This window comes from Canis lupus, chromosome 8, assembly GCF_048164855.1.
Source record: "Canis lupus baileyi chromosome 8, mCanLup2.hap1, whole genome shotgun sequence".
NCBI classification, from domain to species: Eukaryota; Metazoa; Chordata; class Mammalia; order Carnivora; family Canidae; genus Canis; species Canis lupus.
In genome coordinates this window covers 1,512,116-1,538,882 of record NC_132845.1, presented here as the reverse complement: position 1 = coordinate 1,538,882, position 26,767 = coordinate 1,512,116, and the positions used below count along the sequence as shown (strand labels likewise).

Below are 26,767 nucleotides of genomic sequence, written 5' to 3'. Positions count from 1 at the left end.
TCGAATGTTTGCAGAAGAGCCAGGCGGTGGGGGAGCGCACGCAGGGCGTGTGACCCGCGCGGGCCAGGCCAGTGCAGCCCCTGCCACGGGGACCAGGAGGCAGCGGCCACAGTGTCACCGGGCAGGTGGGAGCCAGAGCCCTGGGTTTGGCCCTCAGCCCCGACCGTCACCCGCCGGAGGCCTTGGGCGAGTTCCCGGACCTTCTCCTGCCCAACTGTCTTCATCTGAAACACGGACGCACCCGCCGTAGCTGCACCAAGCAGCGGGAGGCCTACATGAATAAATCCAGGTGAAGTGTTCGACCTAGCGCCCCAACTATGATAAATACTAAGAAAAAAATAGTGATGATCATTCTTTATGAAGTTCTCTTTAGGCTCAGTGACATCATCTTCTGTGTCTGTTGGTTATTAAAAGGGAATGGCGTAAGGAGGGCTCCTTCTCATCTTTTAAGTAACACCTGCTCCAGGTGGAGGAGGAGCTAGCCAGGCAGGCTGGGCGCAGTCACCGAGGAGGGAAGCGACATAATGAATGAAAAGTCAACGCAGGATCTGGCCACGTCCAGGTGCGGGAAAGACACCTGTTGGCACCAGAGACGACGACTCGGAGGGGGGGGAGGCAAAGTGTGGGTGGCAGAGAGCCCAGGTAAAGTGCTGGTGGAGGATGCCAGGCCAGAAATTATGGGCACCCATGTACCAGGGCACTGAGAGCAAGAAGAGAAAAACACGGGGCAGCATGAAAATTTGCCCCGAGAGTGCGGCCGGGACTTAGCAACGAGGGAGACGCAGGAGGCCAAGCGAGGGAGAGCGCAGCATCGGGCCGGGGAGGCAGGCAACACGAGCAAGGCCAAGGGCACGGCCGGCCCGTTGGGCGCCGCGACACAGCTGCCAGCAGCAGATCGGAGCCTGGGGAGCGCGCCCTTGGACAACCCAGGACCGTTGCTTCGCTTCCGAGCGTCTGTGTCCCGGAATGCTTGCCAGATAAGACCGGCCCCAGCAAGCGCCCTACATTAGTAGGATCCCCTTGGAAAATAATTTGATGCTGCGCATAAGGAGGACAAAGCTGCTCACCGTCGATCACACACAAACTCCACCTCCAATAAACTATTTTGATGACTTTAGTCAATAAGGAGCTAGAAAACCGCCTACACAGATGTCCTTCGGGCAAAACTGATACGAGGGTAAACGTCTGCGGAGCCCGAACGACCTTCAGGGACTAGTCATGTTGCAGATCAACTTCATAGAAGGTCATACCGAATCATAGATCGTAAAAACTACCGCTTTCGGGGCTCGTTGTACTTTATACATGGTCCATCTCATGGATCATCTCATTTGACTGTCGTAAGTCTCAAGAGTAAGTACTATTATCCTCATTTTACAAATAAAAAAAATTAGGCTTCAGAGAAATTAAGAAAACTGCCCAAGGTCACCCAGCTACTGGGTGGCAGAGGGACTGGAGACGCTGCCAGGGGATGGGCAGCTCGTGTTAGGGGACAGGGCCAGGTGCGTGTGGCCCTCGCTCTCAGAGGTTCCCAGTCTCTGCTTCCACAGATGACAAACTGCAGAACAAGGATGAAAGGTCAGGTCAGGCCCTTCGGAGTACAAAGCCCGTGCTCTGCCCACCAGGCTTCCCCAGTCGTGTTTAACTAAGAAGAGACGCGCATCACGCACCTTTTACAACCTGGAGTTCGGGTTGTAAAAGGTGCGTGTCTACAAGGTAAACAGAAGAAGGATACAGGAGGAAAGAGAACTGCTGTGTTTTCTAAGTTCTAACAATTTCCTTAGGTTGAAGTTTGGCTTCACGAAAAAAAAGGCATTTAAAAAGAAGCGGAAAAAAAAAATAAAATAAAATAAAATAAAAAGAAGCGGATGTTAGAGTTAAGAAGAAAATATTTTATATTCAATTTTACAAACCCAAGTCTCTTGATGACAACTCAAATTGTCAGTACATTTTTTTTTTAAATCAAAGAACAGTTGTTCAATATCCACTACTTGCTCAGAATGAGTATGAAATGTTTTAAATATCTGTGAACTGGTTCTAAAAGCAGAACAATATGAAGGATGTGTTAGATTGTCCAAATACAGTTTTATTATTATTAAAACCACTTAGATTCTACTGTGCGTTTTTTTTTCATGATTACATTATCTTTCGCTAATTTGCTTACAACAGAGTATGATTCTTTATTTCCCAATTTACCAAAATTTCAAGAATCACATTTCTAAATGGTCCAAGTTACAGAATTCTCATTTTCTATGCTCCATTATTCAGCCTTTCTTCCATGCTATGTACTACGCACCTAAATAAACTCAATTCTCTAAAAGAGCTGATTCTTTAAAGAACCAGTATACAGAATAAAACAAGATTATTAATTAGAAATATTATGCAGAAATTAAAAAGAAAACTAAAGCCTTTATGAGCCACTACAAGGTAGCACTTAAATGTGAAGATTCCTAGGCTTGGATCCTAGCTTTGCCTCAGACGACCCTGAGAAAACCACTCATCGTCTCCAATCACACATCTACACTTTCCTCATCCGTAAAACTGGGAGGATAAAATTCCCTTTCTCCTAGAGACGTCGTAAAACCCAAATACATGCTGGTCATTAAAGTATGCCTGGTAAATGAAAATATTAGCTGTTATTTTAAAATCTAGGATGCTTGGCATTTCTCTTCCCAATGTAAGTTCTTAAATTTCTTCAGGGCGCCCTAAATGCTCGCTGCCATCAGTTCAGTCCTGAACTCAAATCGGGCGATTTTTGCCCCATAAATAGAAAATTCACAGTGGTGTTGGGCGGGCAGTCAGTCCCTACAATGGAACAACTTAACACTCAAAAGTCATGAAAACGATCAAGTGTTGCCAAAAGTCAGCTTTTTTTTTCAGAAAAAAAAAGTTAAAAAAAAAAAAGAAAAAAAGTTACTTGTTCTTCTTTTTCCTTTTTATTCTTTTGCTAAGGAATAAAATATAATCCCTCTACATTTTTTTTTATTCTTGATCCCTTTCAAGTGATGTTCCTATGTTCTTTTGAATCAGCAGATTTTATATAATGATTTAATTTCATTTAAAACTCTCATTAGATTGGAACATCTGCTCCATTTTACTATTTTTTAAGGTTTTATTTATTTATTCATGAGAGACGCAGAGAAAGAGGTAGAGACACGGGCAGAGGGAGAAGCAGGATCCCTGCGGGGAGCCTGACGCGGGACTCGATCCCGGGACCCACATGGCACAAAGTAACATAACTGCCTTTATTCCTCTGGATCAAAAGGTGTTTCAGAGAAGAAATTAAGTCCATCCCCAGCACTTGATATAGTGCCTGTACACAGGGAACACGGTCAGAGTAATGTATTTTTAAATAAGTGCTTACGGGGCAAGAAAGAGAAAAGAGGAAAAGAGGAAATAGAGGACTGGCAACAGAAAGATATGAGGAAAGTCTGCGTATTCCTGAGGTAAGATGATAGATTAACCTTAAAGAGACGTTGTAGGAATAATTGGGATAAATTTGCTAATGCCTCAGTGACAAAAATAAACACGTCCATTCCTTGCTTGATCTAATTTTCGTTTGTTCTAATTGGATGAAGAAAGGGATAGTTAAGTGCCCCCTTGATCATCAATCCTGAATCACAGATTAGATCCCTGGCGAATTTTCAGATGATATAGAACAATAAAGAATATTTATCTTTGTGATACCGGGTTATGAAAAACTCTGAAATCAGAGGGAGTTGTCAAAATGCTGAAGATCAGATTTATAAATGTCCGTAGAGTAAATCCATCACGGAAGCTATTGTTTTTATCACGCTTTTCTATAGGGAGATTATTCGAGGATCATACGGCTTTACCTCCCTGCACGTATGATTTATGTTTGCCGGGCGGAGAGATTTTTCCTCTTGACACCTACGAGGAAACCTCTGTTCTGCCAAAGAGCTCCTGCCCCCGTCCTCGCTCTGCGGCGGCGATGGGACGTGTTCCCAGCATCAGATACTGGTGTGAACAAACAGCTGAAACCCACGTAAAGTGGTCTTACGCGTTCACTGAACACCCCTATCTGGTTTTTTTTCTTTTCTGGTCATTGATTACCACCGTTTTGGGTTCTGCCTATTTTGAGGAAATCTTTGGAAAATTACAAGGAGTGAGGTAAGGGAAGTCCTGTAACTGCTGAGCTCAGTGCTTCCTTCCGGTCTTCTATCCACAATCAAAGACCAAAGAGCATATACCCTGCTGTTTCCATAGGATTTTTTAGAGTTTATTTTCCATTTCCATTAATCGTGATCAACCGCGCACTTAATGAAAATTAAAACTTCAATACAAAAAAAAAAAAAAAAACTTGGATACGCACGGCCAAGATTTTCTACACTGATGCAAAGTACCTAGTTTCTAACCACCACTTCTTAACATAAGAACAGTGATACGTGATTATCTAGGATATCCTATTGCATCTTCTGTTTTTAACTCTTTTCATATTTATTTTCCGTCAATCTCTGCATCACTGTGAGAATAACAGAATTCAGAGAGATTAAATTTCTATAAAGATCCTATCCTTCATGTTTTTGTTTTTTTCTTATTTTGTTTTTTGGGGTTTTGTCTTGTTTTGTTTTTTGTTTGTTTGTTTTGGTATCTGTAGCTCATCTTTGATCTTAATTAAGCCTGGACTAACAAGCTGCCTAAACTGCACACGCTAAGAGCTCACGGTCAGCATTATGGGGCTTAACTGGACGCACCGTCAAGTCAGAAACCCGGAACACGATGTCTACTCGGCCCAACTGCGCCAAAGACGTGTCTTTACATGACACCCCAGGCAGTTTCATGTTAGTTTATCACCTGTCATGATGAGGACTTTTAGAGAAAGCTTTCCAATCCCCATTGTTGCCGGCAACTTTGGGAGCAAAGTAGGCTTCTTTTGTGCAGAGTATCATGTATTTTTTTTTTTTTAAGCTCCTCTAAAAGTTGCAAAAGTCCACCGTGGCCGGCTGCTACAGCGGCACCTGTCAGCTGCGGCATCGTTGTTAATATTGTCAGACTTGGTGAATTCTGCCCCCGGCCGGCTCTGTTAAGAGCTCCGGAGAAAGCAAGGCGGAGGAAAGGCCAGAGAACTGAATTTATTGACCACCCGCCGCGTGCTGGGCATCAACTGGGGGCTCAGCGTCTATCACCACATGTAACGCCCACATGTAACTTGATGAGGGACGTACTACTAGCCCCAGCTCGTAGGTAAAGAAATTACATCCAGCTCTTGTGTGCAACGTCTCCTCTAGTTGCGAATACGCAACAAACAACACACAAACTCATTACCCTATTTTTGGGGGGGATTTTAGGATAATTTAAAAATTTAGGATATAATTGATGGTTTATTTAAAATTTAGAGACTCTAGATTTCGCAGATTAATGGCCAATTAATAATTATGGCCGTATACCACCTAGAGATGTTTTATGGATAATACTCCTTCCTACATTTTCTTTCTCTACCTCCTGTGTCCCCTCCAACGGTGGAGCCACCAGCCCCCGTGGTAGGGGGACAGGATGAATACGGCTGCAAACAAAGAAGTTACTGCTCAGCCTTAAACTTCAAAACTGAGCGTTTAAAGCCCTAATCTGGCACAATCGTCAGAAAGCCAAATGCTTGTTGAGCTAAAAGGTTTTCTTAGAACGTCAAACGCTGGACATGAAGTGTGAAGGATAAGCTAGGAGCAATGGGGGGATCACAACTGTCGCCACAGAATGCAGACGAGCGTGTGGTCACCGCACCGCTGACCTCCGACCCCCAGGAAACAGGTGCTTCAACATGACGAGAGAGAGTGATTCAAACTGAGCCAAACTAGAGTTTGGGGATCACGGGTGGCCGAAGGCCAGCCCACCACTAGGGTCACGACCTCAGGTGGGTAGGACAGGAATATCCAAATAGCTTTGATGGGATCTCTTCAGGGCTTGTGCTTCTCTTTCCCAACACGTAACTGTAAGAGTCTCAAAGCTTCTTAAAACACCCCAGATCTACAACTGGCATCTGATCCAAAAACTAAGGGGACGTGTCCAGGGGCCAAGGCCTCTCTCCCGACTTCTCCGTGCCCCGTGGTCCTCTGCGGAGGCTCAGCGGGGTCTCAGGTGAGCACGCGGTGCTGAAGGCACGAGATGAGGAGGCCGTGGGCCGCGCACCTGGGCGACGATGACTGGCCCGGAGGGACGTACAGGGATGTCGAGGGCAGCAGCAGGGACGGCAGCTGACCCAGGGGTGGATGCCTCCGCTCAGCGCGGCCAGGGCAAGGGGAGGGATGAAGTGTCCTCGGCCAGCACGTGCGACACACCTACACACACCTGCATGCACACCAGCAGCGGCTTGCGGGAGAGGGAAAGAGGAGGATGCTACTGTGGACAAAGAGGGACTCGCAAGGTCTGTCAAGGAGAGAGGAGCTTAACAGATACAGAAGGGGGCCCCGTGAGATGCTCCGACCTAAGGCGTCAGTAGATTCTAAGAGTCTCGTTTTGGCGCGTCAGGCCTTGTGACCGTGACTGTAAATTCAATCCTCCCAAGATACTAAGTTAAAACCATCCAGGCTTTAAGACTTTACAAAACATGTTCATGTATTTGTCTCATTGGACGCTCATGGCCAAATGGTGAGGTAGATAGGAATACTTTTGTTTTCTTTGCACAGATGGAAAACACTGACCCCCCCAAAAAAATAAATAAAGAAAATAAAAATAAAGAAAAAATTAATTAAAAAGAAAAGAAAAAAAAAGAAAAAAAAGAAAAAAAAAGAAAAAAAAAAGAAAAAAGAAAAGAAAACACCAACCCTTGGAAAACTTCTGCAGCCTGTTTCAAACCTCCTGGCTACCACTTGTTAGACCTAGAACCCAAATCCATTTTTTTTTAAGATTTTATTTATTTATTTATGAGAGACACAGAGAGAGAGAGAAGCAGAGGGAGAAGCAGGCTCCACGCAGGGAGCCCGAAGCAGGACTCGATCCCGGGACTCCAGGTTCACGCCCTGGGCCAAAGGCAGGTGCTAAACTGCTGAGCCACCCAGGGATCCCCCCAGATCCATACTTTCCCCACTCTTCTAGATTGGTTTCATTTTAGTTAATGTTGATAAACTCAATGTAGATTGGTTTCATTTTACTTAATGTTGAGCTCAATGTAGAAAACCCAATGTTTAGTATAGTCTTTCCTCTGCATCTGATACCCACAAGAAAAAGACAATTTAGAATGCAGACCCCATCACATCATGCCCCAGGTAATTAGTAATGTGAGTATCCAGGCTAGGTGTCAATGTCTCGTAAAGTTCATTTATTTATTTATTTTTTACTATGCATTGATTTATCCCTCAAATATTCATGGCACAGGTACTGTGTGCTAAGCGCTGGCTGCACAAGAGTGAGATGCTAGTTCTGATGCCGCAGTGCCCTTCCTACTGGGAAAGACACATGGACAATCAACATCCAACAGAATCAGCCTTTTGATGGCAGGTATATGCAAATGACTTTCACAACGCAGAGGAAAAGCCACTGATTTTTACCCTGGAATACTAGAAGGAGAAAGGTTATAGGAAGCCTTCGTGGAGAAAGCGGCATTTGGGATTTGGGACAAGAATGTAAAATAAATAAATAAATAAATAAATAGAAGCAGTATCTCTGGCAGCCACCGTGGCCTGGAGCTTCTAGTGGCTCCCAATGGCCAGAACCCTCGAGGCGTCGTGGACGTGCCATCTAGTCGGGGACCTGGAGCTCGGGGGGCGGCGACGCTTTCCAGGCACAGGTGTCCTGGGCAGGCCTGGGTACCTCCCGAGGTCGAGGTGGAACCAATGAGCCGAAAGGGCCTTGGAAATCACCTGGGATTGGATATCAGGAAACAAGAAGATGAAGCACTTGGGACACCCGGGGGGCTCAGCGGTTTAGCACCTGCCTTCAGCCCAGGGCGTGATCCTGGGGTCCTGGGATCGAGTCCCGCGTCGGGCTCCCTGTGTGGAGCCTGCCTCTCTCTCTCTCTCTCTCTCTCTGTCTCTCTCATGAATAAATAAATAAAATATTAAAAAAATAAAGAAGAAGATGAAGCACATGCCGCTAAGGGAGGGAAGAAGCCTGGGAGGTCAGCGGTGGGCGCCGGGGAGCAGCGCTAGCAACGGCCGGAGGGGCGCGATTTCAGAAAGACGAGGTTTCGACCCACCTGTGGAGCACCCCACGGTGTCGGAGGTGAACACGCACAGACCCAGAACCCTCCGGACTCCAGACGGCTAGGTAAAGCAGCAGGGACACGAGACTTCTTCAGGTAAATAGACTAAAGGCAAGAAAATAATGTCCCCTGGAAATGCCATGACTTGGGTACGACCGTGAAGAGGGCAGGAACACGGCGGGAGTTGCCAGAGTCACTCGCTTTCCGTTTTGTTCCCCAGAATTCAGGAAACAGTGAATCCAAGGTTTCGTAACGAATGGGCTTTTTTTTTTTCCAGGATCTTAGATTCTATTGCTCAGTAATGGACGAAGGACTGTATTTTAAAGAAACAAAGAACGAGTGTTTCTGGAAGGTGCGTGAAAGCCCTGGGCAACGGTTGAAGGGCCACGAGCAACGTCAGGTAAAAATGTCAGTTTTATACTAATCGTCTGGTTTAAACAAATACGTCCATCGGCATCTAGTAAACTGAAAAGACTTGTTTTTTCGATCACAATAAAAATAGACCTAACGTTCGTCAAGACTGATTGAAAGTCTTGGGGTCAAGGACACGCGCTGGGCATCTAGCCCCCGAGCGCACCCTCCGGACGGGACCACCTGCGCGGCCTAACCCGGGCGCGGCCCCCGGAGCCCGGGGTGTGCACCTGCCGGCTGGGGGGGCCGCGCACACCGCGGGGGGCTGCCTCCGGACCCCGGTCCTCGGGCTCCCCTCTCACGGCCTCCAGTCAGCGGACGGTGCACGTCACGGCGACCCGGAGCAAGTCCCCGGGGCTTTCAGGGAAAGGACGGGCCCAGGAAAGCACCTGTCAAGCCTCGGCAGCAGGGCCCGGCTCTGCACGTCCTGCCCCGACCTGTCATCCCTGCACCTGCGGACCCCCCGGATGACGAAGCTCCTCGCAGCGTCCCCGCACCTGTGCCCCACACCTGTTCACAGGGGCCTGCTGAAAGCTCTGCACCCCAGGGCCCACGGCTCGCTGCCAGGATGGCAGGAAAGCCACGCGCTCGGCGCCGGGCAGGTGTCCCCGGGGGAAGGCCACAGGGTGTCCGGGCCCCGCTGGGCGCCGGGGCAGGATCGGGAGGAAGAAGGAGCACAGGATGCGTGTGACAACCTTGTCCGCTGCCCTGGAAGGCCGAGGAGCCTCGGCGTGAGGAGGCAAGCGGCTTCCTGGGCCGTGGGGACCTTCGTGGAAGGCCAAGTAAGGCTGCCGGGCGGCTGTCACAGGCCGGGTCCCGGCCGGGGGGCTGCGGGCCGAGAGGGCGACCGCAGCAGCGCGCTCAGCTCTTGCCAGGAGGAGGCCGGTGGGCACGACCTCGGAGCGGCTCAACGTTTTACTTTTTTATTTTTATTTTTAAATTTTTTTTGGAGGGTCAACGTTTTGAATCGACGGCAACTTACACTCGTCTTGGAATCCGGCGGATCCCCCGGCCTGGGAGACGGGGAGCGGGCTCAGGGCGCCAGCTCCGGGTCGGGCCACTTTCCCGAGCGCACTCGGGCCCATCGGCTCCTCTGCAGGTTCTCTGCGGGTTCCTGCAAGACTCCACGGTCCTTTCCATTTTAAGAATCATTTTTGTGAGTGAAGGTTCTTATCTGGTTGATAGGAACCTTATTTACGGTATAAAGGAACCAAAGGCGCTATCTCGTAAAATACAGAAGATGCAACAGTTTGCTAATTACAAGTTGCAGAGGAAAAAAAAAAGTTGCAGAGGGATACATCTCCTGGTAATAGTTCTTTTCGAATTCCCTGCTGGGCGGCTGTGTCATTCTGACAAGGTCAGCGGCCCCCTTCAGCGGCTGCAAGGGCTTTGTCACCTACTGTATTTCTAAGAAATGTTTATTACCGGATGGCCCACAAGTTTTTCCTGATGTCTGCAGCCTCCTTCAAAGCTTCTCTTTTTGTCTTTATGGTGCAAATGAGAATCGGTATCATAGATCCTTCCATAGGTCATGGGAATTATATTTAGAATAGTGACCTCTTCTATAAATATATATATCACGCACAAGATTAGACGATCATCTTTTCAAACGCTTTCTATTTCATCTAATCTCTGCAAGTGGTAAATGTACCCCTGGGGGGGGGGGGGGAAAGATCAAAATATTCTACAACATTTTCCTCATGTAATAAAATTTTCCTATAACTCTGCAGCTTTCCAGCAAAAAACAAAAGTACTGTTTTTCATTTTTATCCCCCCAAAAAATGGCGAATCAATAAATCATTTTCTTTTTTTTTTAATAAATCATTTTCAATGGGGAGGAGATAAGGTACTGTGATTTGTGTGTCCGAAATATCACTACAACAGCAGTGTGCTACTTTTTTTACATAAGTTATTTCATCACTACAACTGCAACTGCACAGGCATTATTATTTTCATTTCCAGGATTAGTAAATTATGACTGAAAGAGTTAAAAATAGTTTTCCCACGGCGGCCTGGCAAGAACGTAACAGAAGAAAATTTAGACCTGAGTATGTGCTCTGCCCGCAATCAACTATGCATGTCACTGAACCACAGACGCCCGCAAAATAAAATTTAGGTAATTGGTAAAATAAAAATCGCAAGTTGAGGGTGGCAGGAGGTAAGAGACTATTATAAGCCAGCCAACAAAAGTAATAAGAGTTCCACGTCTTCTAAAATGTAAAAACCCTCCAAAAGACCTCAAAGACTTTTGTCATATGTGATAATAGGAAAAAAAAAAAAAAAGGGAATTGGAGGAAATAATCATTCTGTGCACCTTTGCCTCTGCAGCTCTTTTTTTGCTGATCAGCCTGGAGCCCAGTTTCACAAAAACTGAAACCTGCCTCAACAGGATATTTAGGATGAGAGAAGTAATCCCAAGGCCTGACAAGCACAAAAACCAAAACCATCCTAATGAGCCGTATTCAGCAAAATGAGTCTTTTTATCTGCCTCAGATTATCCTGGAGTTGTGTTTTCCCTACTGCTTTGCTTATTTAGCTGGTCATGGAAGATACTCACTAAGAGGCATAACTGGCAGCCTCAAATACCTCTCTGTCTTGAAGAAGCCTCGAATGCACACCGATAATTGGTGTGATAAAGTGAAACCCTCTTGAGAGTTTTTGTGTGGATAATATCACCCTCTGACAGTCGAAGGAAAAAAAAAATGAAGGGCTAATGCAATGCAATCCTGTTTATACTCATTGGACAATTCAAATGACTGCTTGACTCTAAATTTGTTGGTGATCTATAGCTGACATTTAATAATGCTTCCATTTTCTTACAATTTCCTCATTTGGGGGTAAAATATTTTTTTTTTCTGTTAAAAAAGGAAGTGAGAAATTATAAAATAATTATACTTCGGCATGATAGTCCTTGAGTATAAAATGTAGTAATTTTCAAGCACAGCAGTCTTACTTGTCTTTTATGCATTGGGGTTGTTTGTGCTATGTCATTTGCTAAGAGTTCCACAATTACAAAAAATACTTGAAAACCATTCATCTAGCGGAGATTGTGTTACCATCCAAAGGAGGAGTCCAAGTGGCTTCAAAAGAACACCAAAGGAGGTTAAACATGAATGGTTTGATCTATTTACTTTTGAAGAATTTATTTTTAATTAGAAATACTCGCGATTTTAGTGATTCCACCTGTTAATACAACAAAACGAAAACTAAAATTTTCTTTGCAAAAAGATAGTTCATGAAATGATGGTTACAATTCCAAGTGCTAGCTGAAGTAGACATGAGCAAAACTGAAATATATAAGATTTGAATATTAAAGGGAATTTCAGATTACAGCTTTATCAATTGATAATTATCTTGAAAACTCCACAGTATATCCATTCTTAAAATCTCAATCACTCCACAGATTCTCCAGGTTTTCATTAAAAAATAAAATTTTATTTCATAACTAAGCTTCGGTACTTTAAAGAAAAGTCTGTTTCCCCAAGCTAAAACTGAATTACTATTAATCTAAATTTCAAAATGAAGGTTATTATTTTTTTTTTCCCAAGGGCCCCATGCTAGGAAAATAGCTGTGCTAGGGAAAAAGGAGGGCATAGGACAAGTAATTCATTTGAGAAATTTATAAAATAGATTTCAACTCAAAGAAAAAAAAAAACCCAGAATATATTCTCAAGTACTACTGTATTGGATAGATCTATAGATCTTCAAGTTGGCCAGGATTAAAAAAAAAAAAAAAAAAAAAAAAAAAAAAGCAAAGAAAAAGAAGAGAGACACTAGACAACTTGCAGTTGATAGTCATTGCTGCTATTATCCTTGGCCACTCGAAGGCCATCGCGGTAAGGTAGGAAAACTCCACATAAGTGCTAAGAACATGACCCAAAAGGTAGACAATGATCTGAAAAGAGCTGGAGTTCCTCATGGCATCACTGGGCCTTAATACCAGCGCAGGCATTTGCCCATCGATTGTCTTGCCATGACGTTCTCGGTTATGTGACTTGTGGGGCCAATGGGATGTGAACGGACATGAAATATGCGAAGTGTGAGTAGAAGCTTTCACTGAACTTGAACGGGTCGGTATGGCCCCTCGATCCTGCCTCTTCCGGGGAAACAAGGCGTCCCAGACCAGGGCTCCCCCTTCCGCCTGGATGCTGGAGTTTGGAAGACGGGGTGAGCACACCCAAGCAGAGCCGTGGCTACCCCCCACATCTGCAAGGAAGGGCAAGTCTCCGTGGCTGTCGCGCCGAGGTGTCTCGGGATTGTTAGTGACCACTGCTAAGTGGAAGGAGGAGCGAGATCACGATGTTACCCGGTTAAGCTACGAGCTGCTGGTGACTCGTAGGTGAACTCTTGCTCAAGAATGTGTCCTCAACATGTACATGAGTGGATGATCTTGACTCTACTCACGTACGCACTCTGGGAAGCAGGTTACCATGGGTCTTAACCCACAGAACTGGGTGCCGGGGAATCACAAAGGTGAAGGGCTCCAGGAGAGGAACACACGCGCGGATGTGCGTGGCCTTGCCCAGAGGAGCCCGCAGCACGGAGATGTGGGAAGCTGTGGAGCTGCAAGGTGCTACCAAGTACCTGGGATGCGTTGTTAGAACAAATGCTACCAATGGGTGACTCCCTCCTGCTCATCTCAAGAACCCAAATATAGGAGGACCAGAAGCAGATTGTTCTTTTCAGACCTTACAGCATAATGGAGAAAGACAGAAGAAATCAGTATTCAGAAGGAAAGGATCCACATGTGCGTTTCTTTTCATGTCTAAGAATAATCAGAAGAAAACTCTGATAGGGACTATTAAGGCGAGTCACTCTGACGCATAATCAATAATCGTTTATTTGAAAATACTTGTTTTCTTAAAAAGAAGCTTTCGTGGTTTTCCCCGCACACGTATTCACTACATTTCCAGTCATTTTAATTAGGGATTTTCAGTTTTTACAAATTGATGCTCTGATTCAGGTTTCCTTAGTGTGTCAGCCAGTTATTCAGCTTCCTTCGTCTTAGTGCCAATCTTCTAGTTGCACTTGAACAGATGAGCTCCCTCTCCAGGTTTCCCCAGACGGGAAATTGTACCTGCATGTATCCAGTTGTTCCTGTCAGAAATCTTGCAATAATGCTTGATACTACACTTTTACTCACTAGCCGCTCCCGATATCAACTCAGCAATGAATCCAGTGGGTTGAACGAAGCAAGGTCGTCTCAGCTTTGCCCACCTTTTCCCATTTCCACTACCACAATCCTGGCCCAACCTACTGGGCCCACGTTAGTGTCTGGCCCAACCTACTGTAAACATCTCCTAATTTATAAAGCCCTACCCCACTCGGGCCTTCCGATGCACTGTAAACACGGCCGCCCCGAAGGATCATTTAAAAATATCGATCCGTCCGTACCACCCTTCCATTTAACAATGCTTGATGACTTCACATAGGATGTAGAATAAAGATCTTCCATGTTTAACCTGGTCAAGAAATCCCGAGATGATCGGGCTCCTATTATACCATCTTCTCCTGACCCCTACTCTCCAGCCACGCCAGCTTCCTTCCAATCACTGTGACCTCCAAACGCCATCTCCGGACTCAGTCTTTGCAGATGCCATTTGCACAGGCCTAGAATTCTCCTGATTCCTCCCTTTCCTGGCTAACTTCTGTCATCCTAGAGGTCTTATTTAAGTATCAGCTCCTCAGAGATGCTGCTTCTCCTGCTCAGACCCTTATTATATTCATCCTCAGTACCTTGGTCTTACCCTTCTTAGCTCTTATGGGAGCCTGAAACCATTATATCCCTAGGATGATTATTTATTTAACATCTGCCTACCCTATTTGTGCCATGGAAACGGGGGTCACATGTATAGTCAGCCTTGACTAGAACAGGCTCTGGCACAGAGGAACAGCATAATAAATATTTAGAAGGAATGGATGAATGAAGACATAAACTTGATTAAAATGCATTAACTTGGAATATTTTGCAGATTCCAGTAAATACGGTAGGCTTCTTATTATAAATATTGCCCCTATCATCGACGGAATGGGAAAAGATAGATCAAATATGAAAATATTTCATGTGTTGTTTACAAATCAGAGGAGGAGTTAGTGCATTGTGCAAAAACAGCAGACTTCCGGTGTATCAAAATATGAGTGTACATTAAATCACAAACTGAGAGAGTCAAAGTGTTTGAAACCTTAAAATTTTCCCAAGTAGACGGAGGTCTATCTCTCTTAGAAATACCTTTAATTTTGCTATAATGTTAATCAATCATTAAATAGAACGCATTTTTGTATTAAAATCTAAACAGAGGGAAGCCCAGGTGGCTCAGCGGTTTAGCACCCGCCTTCGGCCCAGGATGCGATCCTGGGGACCCGGGATCGAGTCCCGTGTCAGGCTCCCATCATAGAGCCTGCTTCTCCCTCTGCCTGTAACTCTGCCTCTCTCTCTGTGTCTTTCATGAAGAAACAGAATTTTTAAAAATAAATAAATAAATAAATAAATAAATAAATAAATAAATAAATAATAAAATCTAAATAGAGGCATGTTCCAATAATGTCCCTTTAACTGTGATGCCAGACACTGCACATCAAGCTTCCACTTCTACTAGAATGTCACTCAGTAAATGAGTAAAGGCTAGGTTACCTTCAATAACAAACAGTACCCCCAGTCCCCAAATCTTAACATAATACCTTATTTTTTGCTCACGCTATGTAGTGAATACATGTGTGCAGGGATAGCCTAATTTAGCTTTATTTAGTTGTTCAGAGACCAAGCTGATGGAGGGTCCGACACGGCACAGGCCTCTACAATTGCTACATCGGCAAAATGCAAAGAGCGGACCAGGCCACAAACACTTCTATTTAAAAGAGACGCTCGTCCTCACGTGTTGCTCCTCTTGCATTGGCCAAATAAGCCATCTCCCGTGCCTCACGTGGAGGACGATCTGGGAAGTATAATCCTAGGATGCTCCTGGGGGAGGAAGGAGCAGAAGTCCAGGGGAAGGCTAACGGCTGCAAGAGTCCCGTGGAAGCATTCGGAAGCATGAGTGAGACCATTCATTCACACAACAGGCATTTTTTTCTGCGCTATGCCGTGAGCTACTGTGCTAGGGATAAAAAAAAACCGGGTAAGCCACTGTATACGTGCTGTTTTTGGAGACAGTCATTCAAGCAAACAATTACGTAACAACGCTAGGAATGACACACATTCACACACGGAATTATCCCGAAAAGACCGACTTACAGTGATCTTTGGGTAATCACACATCTCACAATTTTTTAAAAGAAGGTTAGGGCAGCCCCGGTGGCTCAGTGGTTTAGCACCACCTTTGGCCCAGGACTTGATCCTGGAGACCTGGGATCGAGTCCCGCAACAGGCCTCCTGCACAGAGCCTGCTTCTCCCTCTGCCTGGGTCTCTGCCTCTCTCTTTCTCTGTGTCTCTCATGAATAAATAAATAAAAAATCTTAAAAAAAAAAAAGGAGGATTACTTATAAAAAGGTTAATCAAGGGCAGCCCAGTGGTTCAGTGGTTTAGCGCCTGCCTTCAGCCCAGGGCCTGATCCTGGGGTCCGGGGATCGAGTCCTGCGTCGGGCTCCCCGTAGGGAGCCTGCTTCTCCCTCTGCCTGTGTCTGTGCCTCTCTCTGTGTGTCTCTCGTGAATGAATAAATAAATCTTTCTTTTTTTTTTAAAGGTAAATCAAGGAACTCTAAAGTTTTATTGAACTGTATTAACATTCTATGTATTTTCTGTTCAAACAAGCACTCTGAAAAGAACTTACCAACTTTACAGTGATTGTTGCCTGGCCTCAGGGTAAATTTCTCTCCTGACTCAGATCCAGAAGAGACTGCAAGATGCTTCCAGTAGTCTTTCAAGTAGCGTTTTAGAGCTTTTTATTATCTTTCTTTTCAGTGCAAATACCCGAAGCTATCATACTAGTTTTTATAATGTGAACATCAGCCTATAATTCTTGACTCCCAATAAGATATTCGATCTTCTATACCCAATATACACTATTTTGTCCATTATTGAGCAATATTATTAAAGATATTAAGTGACACTTGAGGCAAAATATTCATCCATATTCCCCGAGTCCAAGTTAGACTCTCTCTGTTCTGCATGCCTATCCATTTCTCACACATGATCATAAAGAAGAAATTCTATCAGGAAAAAAGGGAAGAAGATTAAGAACACAGTCTTAAAATTACGGATGATTTTAAACATGCAAAAAAGACAGGCGCCCCTGCGGTTTGGGGCTGTCCTGGTCACGTGGAGGGTCAAAGAGTGACAAGTGCAACCTCAAGACTGATGGCAGACAGGGATAGGTTCCTCTGCTAGCAGTCCCCGTTACACCACGCCTTGAGGGCTGAATTCATGTTAATTAGTAAATGTTAGAGAAGGCATCTACCTTACAAGCGCTACAGAAGGCAAGTGTGCTTGGCCTAGCTCACAAAGTGTATTAGGGTGGTGTCTACAAAGACTACACCTGGAACTAAAAGCTTGACAGGTACATTACTATATTTAGGAAAAACAGATATTAAACCCTGTTTATACAAACCCTGTTCTGACTTTTTTACTCGCCAGCAAATTTTAGACTGAAATGGTTCTCGATTACCCATTGTCTTCCCACTTTTTCCAACATGCGTGCAAAAATGAGCATGTACCCTATCTCCGTATAGAATGTGGTTCTGTTAATCCATATATTTATTAACTATGAATAAAGCTTATTTTCTTTATGATTCATATATAGAAAATGTATGTGCACCGGGGTTCCAGTGGTTTCTTCCTGTTCCAAAAATACAAAAATACATCACCTTTGCACTTCCCCTCCTCTGCTCATATCGTACTTTAGTATCTACTGTCTTTGAGTTTCAGCAGCTTGCTTATTGTCTGCAGCAAGCAGACCTTAGCTATGTCGAGTCCGAAAAAGCAAGAAAGAAGTAAGCAAGCAAGGAAGTAAACACAAACACCATCTCCTTACATTACAGGTCCCTAAATAAAATTAGACCTTCGGAAAGATAAAATGCTATTAGCCATGGAGGGGATTCAAATCCTCGACCGGCGAAGGTTGACATCTTATCTTTAACACCAAGTTTTAGGACATTCAGATTTTGTCATGTAAAATGGTGTGTGGGATTATATTCACAGATACAGAAATATGTTCCGTTCTATCACACCCACGAGTCCCAGAACGGTACACTGAAAGCTGGCATGAATAAGAACCATTCTACAAATGAAAAGCATAGCTAATGTGCTGATATGTAATGCGCTAATTTAGTCATCATGGTTTTTCTTCAATTTTAAGACATCACTGCTGCACTGAAAAGTTCTGATTTGCCTTTTAAAGAGGATTCTTAGATGTAACTATGTAGGTATGTCTCGTTACATCAATACTTTTGTTTGTAAATATTTCTATATGCCATTTGCTTATAAGCCAAATGCATACTTCAAGAGATGTACATCATAATTTCAAAAGTGCTTTAAAAATTGTTGCGAATATGTTTTGGCAGTCAGTTAAAAAAGACATCCTGCCCTAAGTTCCCCAGTAACGGAACTTCTTGATAAAGTAGGCTCAGAATTTTAGCATTAGAAAAGGCATTAAGTGAGAAACAGTTATTTCAGATTTGTCTCCTGAAAGAAGAGAGAATTAAGCCACAACAGATATATAAACAGCTATTTAGCAGTAAGAGGGAACTTGTAATTTCAAAAGACCCTTCAAAATGTTATTCCGCGATGCAAAAAAATTATTCACAGAAACAAATGTGTTTCACAAATTCCAACTGGATCGCATTTTATTTTCTTGGTTAAAATGTTTTCCTGATAAAAATCTAAGGCAATATTGTGTAGAAAGGCCTACCCTCACTTTAAATCATTCTTGTTAAGAAACTTCAATGATTGACCCTTAATGAAATTAGCAAATATAGAAAATAATCCATTTATATGAAATGAGTTAAACAGCTCTCCATCATCCAACACCAATTTAGTGGGCATTATGCTAAAAAGATCAATAATTTAAGAGAACATTTTAATTTTCATTGGAAAGGATAGAGTATCCAAATTTAGAATGCTTTGATAGGAGTGAAATTAACTCCGTATTTCTGAAATACAGGTATCTTTTAAACAATAAAATAGGTAATAGATGTTCAATTTAGAGTGTTTACTGCCTTAACAGTCAAATCAAAATGGAAAGCTAAGACGACTATCCACAAAAACAGGCCAAAATTCAGGTAAAAAATGATACGAGAAATGGATGTGTTTTGGACGGCGTCATCATATTGGCTGGTTTCATTAACTGGGTTCACTGGATTAAGCTCCTTTTCCCTATTTCCCTTTCCTCAAATGTAAAGGATTCCAACAGTTCCGAGAGCATGGTGTAACTGGCAGAGGTTGGGAGCCAAGAGATCTGGTTCTGTTTCTGTTTCTCTCACTAACAGCTCTGTGCCCTTGAGCAAGAAAACAAACTTAGCAGGGCTCAGTTTCCTCTTTTGTAAAATAAGACCCTCTAGACTTCCCGCCATCTCTAAAGTGTTATGAAATCATGAAATGAGAAGATTATAGCTCTGTGTGTGTGTGTGTGTGTGTGTGTGTGTATTGCAAAATGGAGCGATCACAGCTGCATGTGTATGTGTGTGGTAGGCCCAATGTTCAATATGGTATTACCCTAAGGACATTGCTAATATTTAACAATCACTCAAAGTTTAAATAGGTATCTGATTTAATTACAATAGCTTTTATAATTGTCTTAAGAAATTAATCACACTTGAGGAAAGAAAAATTTTTCATGTCTTGAATTACAGGGACTGAGAATAACACCAGAGTAAATATCCAGGGTGATATCAGTGCTCAAAATATGTAGCCTAAGGGACTCCCGAGTGGCTCAGCGGGTTGGGCGGCTGCCTTGGGCTCAGGTCGCGACCCCGGGGTCCTGGGATGGAGTCCCGCAATGGGCTTCCCGCAGGGAGCCTGCTTCCCCCTCTGCCTGTGTCTCTGCCTCTCTCTGTGTGCGTCTCATGAATAAATAAATAAAATCTTTAAAAAAAAATGCAGCCGAATGTGCAAATGCATCCTGCACAAGATGCCCAGTCATGGTAAGGGCCTCAATGCTGAATACGTTAGATGCGGAATGCTCGAGCAACTACTATGCAAGAAATCTAACTATCTGCACTTTTAAATAATTTTAGTTACACCATTTATGGCATCTTAATTATACATTCAGCTGACACATTTTAGGTTTGTGTCCATTACTCACCTTGTAGGTGCCACAAATGTCTTATTCGTAACACTTAGGCACCATCTCAGGCAAGTTCATTTCTCACCTTTCCTTCTATTAGCAAATAATTTGATGATGCAGCTAGGCATCTATAAAACATTTTGCCACTACACAAAAGTATCTCTTTCAGTATGATAGCAGTGTAAAAACCTAGGATTTTTCTTCTTGTTACATGAAGCCAAACAGTTCACTTTCAACTGTTTTTCTCATCATTTCCTATATTTCACGGTACCACCGTCCTCTTGCCCTAGGAAAACTGGCCAAGAATACTGACAGCACTTACACTCGCAGTAGTTTTCTTTTCAGGTTAGCTACCTCTTTTTTTATAATTGAATTGGAACCTGTAGCATCTCATGTGTTTACCTCTTAGATGGCACAAAATTCAATTCTATCTGGACACACACACACACACACGTTCTACAATTCCTTGTTCTTAATAAATTTGTTATGCTACTACTTTGGCCACAGCATCACTATGTTCTGCTGTTAAATAACGCTCTCAACCTTACTGAGCTTCAAGTAAAGCAAAAATACCCTGGCACAACTGAAGAAACCACATCTTTAAAAAGTCAGTAAACGAGTTCCTCTAACAACGTAAGTATTGAGTCCATTGTTAAAATATTTAACCGTATCATGTCAACGATAATAAATTTCAACACTTCATCCGTAGTAACTACGATTGCCTTCGTGTGTATTAAAGGAAAATGATAATTCTGTATAGATTTTAAGTAATTTATCAAGCAGTGAACAATGTAATGAAAATGAGTGTATGTAGGAGATCCTTTGGGTTATTAAATGTATTTCATATTTTTTTCCATGTGTCATTGAATAACAAATGATAATTTTCTATTATGGTTAATAATTTAAATAGCACATGTGATACCTCTCTAGGGGCTTATATATCAAATATATCATCATAGTTTCAAAGCAGACAGGACAGCTCTTGACTCCAAACTTGACTTATGGAAAACCTCCTTCATGGACATTTATATGACAGATTCTAATAGCTTATTAAATGTTTCTGTCATGAATTAATTACCAGGAAGATAAGCAGCGGTGGCTGCTGTACCACATTAAATCGTGGTCACCAAAGTAATGTAGTGCATTATGGCTAAATATGTAAATAACTTCGGAAGGCTGGTTCAAAACACTAGTTTCCCTTTATTCATCATGAAATAATCTACAGATTTCAGTCATTTAACAGGTATTAATTAATGCCTATGAGGGAGAGAGCATGGGGTGAAGAAAAAGGTAAAGAAGCCCAATGTGGATTTAAAGTTTTATCACTTCCTACCTGTGTGACACAGACTTGTCAATTCTGTCATTGAACCTTAATTTTCTAATCTTTCAAATGATGAGAATAATGTGTCTTACGAGACCGTTTTGAAGGAAAGCATCTGAATCATGGTAGGTGTTTAGTAATTGGTAGCTGCTGTTACGATTGTGGTTCACGCACTGTGGTAAGGGAAGCAAGATGACAAGGAACGGCTTCTGATCACAAAAGATCTCACGGATTTCTGAGCATAATCACTTAATTCCAAGATAGGAAACAGATATGCATAACTATTTCAATGGCATACCTTGAAAATAGACTATGCCATGCCTATAAACAACCCCCCTCCCACAGGTTACTATAGAAAAATTGACTTGTATCAAAAAGTTTATGTCCCACTCTTCTAAAAAGTATCCAAATCACTTTCCATGCACCAATTTCTCTTATTTGCCATGCACTAGAATGGTAAATTACTATTATTATCACTACCTCCATTTTACAGCATGAAAAGAGGCTAATTAAATTACCAAAGATCACATGTTTAATGATGGAAGTAATAAAACTAGTTTTCTAAGGTTTTCTTACTCTGCTTTCACTACTTCAGGATAATTCTCTAGAGTAATTTCTATAAGGCATGATTATTAGTAAGGATTCAAACCTGATTAACCAAACAAGGCCAAAAGCTTCATAAAGGAAAAATATGATTGATTTGGGGTCATCATCTTCCAAATACTGTTGATGTACAGTGCCACTTTTGAGTTTTCCTGGACAGTTCACATCTCAGTATTTTAACACACTTGCCAAATCTATCTTCTATGCATCTCCTGCCTTTGTGTTTCCTCAGAATAGAATTTAATTGCTAGACTATATGGTCAAATTGTCATTTTAATATTAAAATTCCATTTCTAAAAATCCTGAGGTATTAAAAACTTTCCACTGAATAGTGATGTGGCCCTCAGATTTAAGCACTAGAACACGAGAAAAAAAAAAAAAAGAACTTCGGGGTTCTCAGAAGATCCTGGGGTCATCTCCAAATCATTTCCTTGGAGATATGAACTACTTAATGGCCAGTTGGCTTGGCACAAACTGAAGGTCTGTCCGATGTCACAGATTTGAATTAATGGTCTTCCCGGAGTCAGATTGCAAATTGACATGACTGACTAAACTGCCCCAAAAAGAAGATGGACAGTGCTCCCCCGAGCAGTCATTGTTACTGGACAGAACACACGCTCCACACGGTGTCCTCCACTGACGGTGTGGTTGCCACACTTGTTATACTCAAGTGATGGCATATGTTCTTTCAATGAAGAACTTCCTAAAACTTATGAAACAATTTATGCGAAAGAAGAAAATGTAAGAAGAATCCAGAAGTAATCCAGATGGCAACTCATTAGTAGTTGGTTACCCTTTGTGTGCTGTGTTAATCTGGATATGGAAGGAAGTTATAATATCATGGAATGTGTGATCCATCCTGACGTTAAGGCCACAGTCATCTCAGGATAAGAGTAGAGTATAAGTAGGTGTGATTTTCATACATCAATTATCAAGTTATTCATTAACCAAGTGAAAGCATAACATCCTCACATTTTCAAGTGTCCTAAAGAATGGACATTTTAAGTCATGATTAAAGAGACCAAGTTTTTCTATCAATATTACCATGCACTATAAACTGCGAGAGATTTAAGGAATACCCCTGGGAATTAACGCCACGTGGGTAAGATATTTAATGACTCTCCTAAGTGATAAAAATCCTGTGATATTCACTTGTATCTTCACATTAAAAAAAAAAAAATCCAAAGCAAAGAAAAATACAGACACACAAAAACTTTGGGTTTATGTTCTGTATTTTATGGAGGGCGCAGAAAAATTAAAGGCCTCTGGAAGAAAGTGGATTAAGATGTTAATTAAGAAAATTTTAATGCCAAGCCTGCAGCAGTGCTAAAATTCTGAATAAAACGTGGCTACGGTAACGGGACCGGGCTTATTTCTTTAAGGAGTCGTTTCTAATTCTGAAGCCGCATATGTGCAGGCACACGTGATGGAGGATGTAAGGGTTGCCATGGTAAGCACCCATCCTCTCTTGGACAGCGAAGTATAAAAAAATGTATAAAGAAGTCTCCCTCCACAATATGTCACGGGGATGGGCTGCGCTTCCCAGCGCCACGCAGACACGATGCAGGCCCGCCCCGGGCGAGACTTCAGCCCACGGGGGCGGCGCCTACAACATGGGCGGAAAAACGAAATCAGCGGCCTCCAGGTGGGGGGCCCCCAGATCGGGGCCTCCAGGTGGGGGCCTCCATGTGGGGGGTCACCAGGTGGGGGCCTCCAGGTGGGGACCTCCCAGTGAGGGCCTCCAGGTGGGGGCCACCACGTCGGGGACTCCAGGTCAGGACCTCCATGTGGGGGCCTCCATGTGGGGGCCTCCAGGGGACCTCCAGGTGGGGAACCTCCCAGTAAGGGCCTCCAGGTGGGGAGCCTCCAGGTGGGGACCTCCCAGTGAGGGCCTTCAAGTGGGGGCCACCACGTCGGGGACTCCAGGTCAGGACCTCCATGTGGGGGCCTCCAGGGGACCTCAAGGTGGGGAACCTCCCAGTGAGGGCCTCCAGGTGGGGGGCCTCCAGGTGGCAACCTCCAGGTGGGGAACCTCCCAGTGAGGGCCTCCAGGTGGGGGCCACCACGTCGGGGACTCCAGGTCAGGACCTCCATGTGGGGGCCTCCATGTGGGGGCCTCCAGGGGACCTCCAGGTGGGGAACCTCCCAGTAAGGGCCTCCAGGTGGGGAGCTTCCAGGTGGGGACCTCCAGGTGGGGACCTCCAAGTGAGGGCCTCCAGGTGGGGGGCCTCCAGGTGGCGACCTCCAGGTGGGGACCTCCAAGTGAGGGCCTCCAGGTGGGGAGCCTCCAGGTGGCAACCTCCAGGTGGGGAACCTCCCAGTGAGGGCCTCCAGGTGGGGGGCCACCACGTCGGAGACTCCAGGTCGGGGCCTCCAGGTCTGGTACCTCGACACACAGGTGGGCGGAGAACTAGGGCTACCCCCGCGCCCCCGCGTCAGCCCAGCAGCCCCCGCCCCCTCGTCTCCAGCCCGCCCCGGGCGCTGAAGGATGCGCCGAAGGATGCTCGGAAGCAGGGACGCGACCCCGACCCCCGTCTGCAGCCTTTGGCAGAGCGAGCCCGGGCGTCCCGGGCGGTGGGGGCAGGTGGCCGGGCGCGGCCGGCAGGTGGCGGAGCGCGCCGGGAGCCCACGTGCGCAGGGGCTGCAGAACTTTTCCGCCGCGTCCCCGGGAGGACCGCCTGGCTTCCACCGGGGCCCCGCGGGGGGGCAGCCCCTCCAGCCCCCCTGGGCCGCGGGCCCGAGCTGCGGGGGGCGGGCGCGGGGCTCAGCCCGGAACAAAGAGAGTCGGGCGCCCGGACCGGCCTCTCCCGTCGGGGCGATCACGTGTCCTGCCTCCGCCGGAACGCGCTCCCGCCGCCCACGCCACGGAAACCTCCACCGGGCTTGGAAGCGTCGCCAAGGTTAAAACGGGATCACGTAGAACCGCTCCCGGCCGCGGGTCCCCGGGTCGGGTCCGACCCAGTTCGCAGCGCAGGTGGCTCCCAGGTGCTCCCCGCGCGGAGGCAAAGTGGCCGCGGAGGGCAGGTGCGGGCCCTTGGGGGTCGCCGCCCCGCCCCCCGCCCCCCGCCCGCGGCGTCTCTAACTCCTCGGGGAGGGGAACTTCCAGAGGCGCGTGGGAGTCGCAGGTGGCTGCGCTCCGAGGCCCATCGCGCATCCCGGGACTTGCGCGAGCGACCCGGTCCGTGCGCCGGGCGCTGCGCCCTCGGGACTCGGCGGGCGGAGCCGCCCCCCCCGCCCCCCGCCCCCCGCCCCGGGCCGAGGAGCAGCCCGAGGAGGCACCTGTGCGGCCGTCGCCCCTGCGAACTCGCGCTATGTTTCGCGGCAGCCCGTGCGCCCCCGGCCCCGGCCGCTCCCCGCAGGGGGGACCCCGCGCGCGGAGGCTGCAGACGAGCGCGAGCCGCTCCAGGAGCCCCAGGGCACCTCCTGCCCCCGCTGCCCCCCCCCCCCCGGCCGCCGAGGATCCCCAACGAGTCCCGCAAACCTCGGGGCTCTCGGGGGACGAGATGCGGAGGGGGCCCAGCGTGGGTCCGGGCACCGCGCGGGGTCTCCAGCTCCGCCTTTGCAACACAAAGGAGGTGTGTGGGCAGGAGCTGCCCGGCTCCGGGGGCTGGGGGGGGACACAGGCACCCCCACTGCCCGGGCTCCGTGGCTCCCCCGCTTCCTCGGCCCTCCAACCTGTCGCCCTCGTCGCCCCCTCCAGCCCCCTCCAACCCCACCCTTCCCCTCCAGTCCCAAAGGCAGCGAGATCCTCTTAATTGCCTTTCCCAAGCCAACGGGCATCCAACAGTAATACTACACCTGCCGAGATAAAGGGACATTTGCGACCTGCCACAAGTGTGCGTGGGGGGGGGGGGCACGGCCAAATGGGCGCTCCGTCCCTAGGGCACCTGCGAGGAGGCAGCACCTCGCCCGGATAACGGCGGGGGCTCGGCCCGGCCGGACCCGCGCTCCCCGCGCCCCCCGCGCCCCCCGCGCCCAGCCCTCGCTCCTCGCCTCCCCTTTTCGCAGTATGTAACCCTTTAGGGTCCCCGGCAGCCCGGGCCACCGGGGCTCCCAGGCGCCCGCACGGCCGGCGCCCGCGCCCAAGGCACCGCGCGCCCCGCAAGCGCGCAGCTCCCCGCCGCCTCCGCGGGCGCCCGGCCGGCAGCTCCCCGACAGCGCCCCGGGGCGCCCCAGCCCCGCACCTCGGGCGCTCGGCGTCCCCGCAGCCCCCCGCCCCCCCCCCCCCCCCGGGCCACGAAGCAGGAGCGCGCTACTCACATCGCCGGCGGGAGCCACTGCCCATGAGGTTGGCGAGAGCGAGTCGTGCCGCCGCCCGGGCTGGTTGCTGAGGGTGCTCGGGGTCCGCAGCGCCGCGGGCGCGGGGGCCTGGCGCGGGGGCCTGCGCGGGGGGCGCGGGCCGGCCGAGGCGCGGGGGCGCGTCACGCCATGGTGCCGGGGCCCTCCGGGCGCAGCGGGCAGGTCCGGGGAACGCGGCCGAGGGGAGCCCCGAGCGCCGGCGGGCGGGGAGGCTCGAGCGCCTCGGCTGCCCTGCCTCCGCCCGCCCTGCGCGCCGCGCGAGCGACCACGGCGGCGGCGGCGGCGCGGCTCCCTCCCCGCCCCCAGGAGCGCGGCGCACAATGAGCCGAGCCGGGCCGGGCCGGGCTGGGCGGGCGGAGCGCCCCGGTGCGCAGCCTGCGGCCCCCGGGGAGCCCGGCGCTGGGGCGCTGCGGGGCGCTGCGGGGCGCTGCGGGGCGCGGGCGGCGGCAGGTGGCCCCGGCGCGCAGGTGCGGGGCTCGCGGGCGCGGAGGGCGGCGCGGGCCGCGGGCTGAGCCTCCGCTGCCCCCGCCCCCGCGCTCCTCGCCCGCCCCCTCTTCCGACGACACCCGCCGCAGCCGCCGCCGAGCGGGAGAGGCGTCAAGGAGAGCGCGGCCACCCGAGGGGGCGCCCCGGTCCTCCGCCCCCGGCCCGCGCCGCCGTCCTCGCCGGCCCCCGCGACCTGCCCGCGGGCTCCCCCGAAGCCTCGGGGCTCCGATGCGAGTCCGCCGGGGCCCCGACCCGCGCCCGCCCGCGCGCTCCGGCCC

The 26,767-nt window shown here is 47.4% G+C and overlaps 1 protein-coding gene across 10 annotated transcripts in view; it reads right to left on the bottom strand.

Annotated features, from left to right (window-relative positions):
• The window catches only part of LRRC7 (leucine rich repeat containing 7), a 491,781-nt gene extending 465,686 nt beyond the window's left edge, over window positions 1–26,095 (bottom strand). For 8 of the 10 annotated variants that reach the window (XR_012034800.1, XM_072834031.1, XM_072834030.1 and 5 more), the window contains exon 1: window positions 25,965–26,095. Coding sequence is in view for 8 of the 10 variants with exons in the window: in XM_072834031.1 (XP_072690132.1) it covers window positions 25,965–25,966 (2 nt within the window). In the remaining 2 variants the exon portion in view is untranslated. The remainder of the gene's footprint in view (window positions 1–25,964) is intronic. The other 2 variants (XM_072834037.1, XM_072834029.1) reach the window with 2 other exon arrangements.
• Window positions 26,096–26,767: the final 672 nt, after the last annotated feature.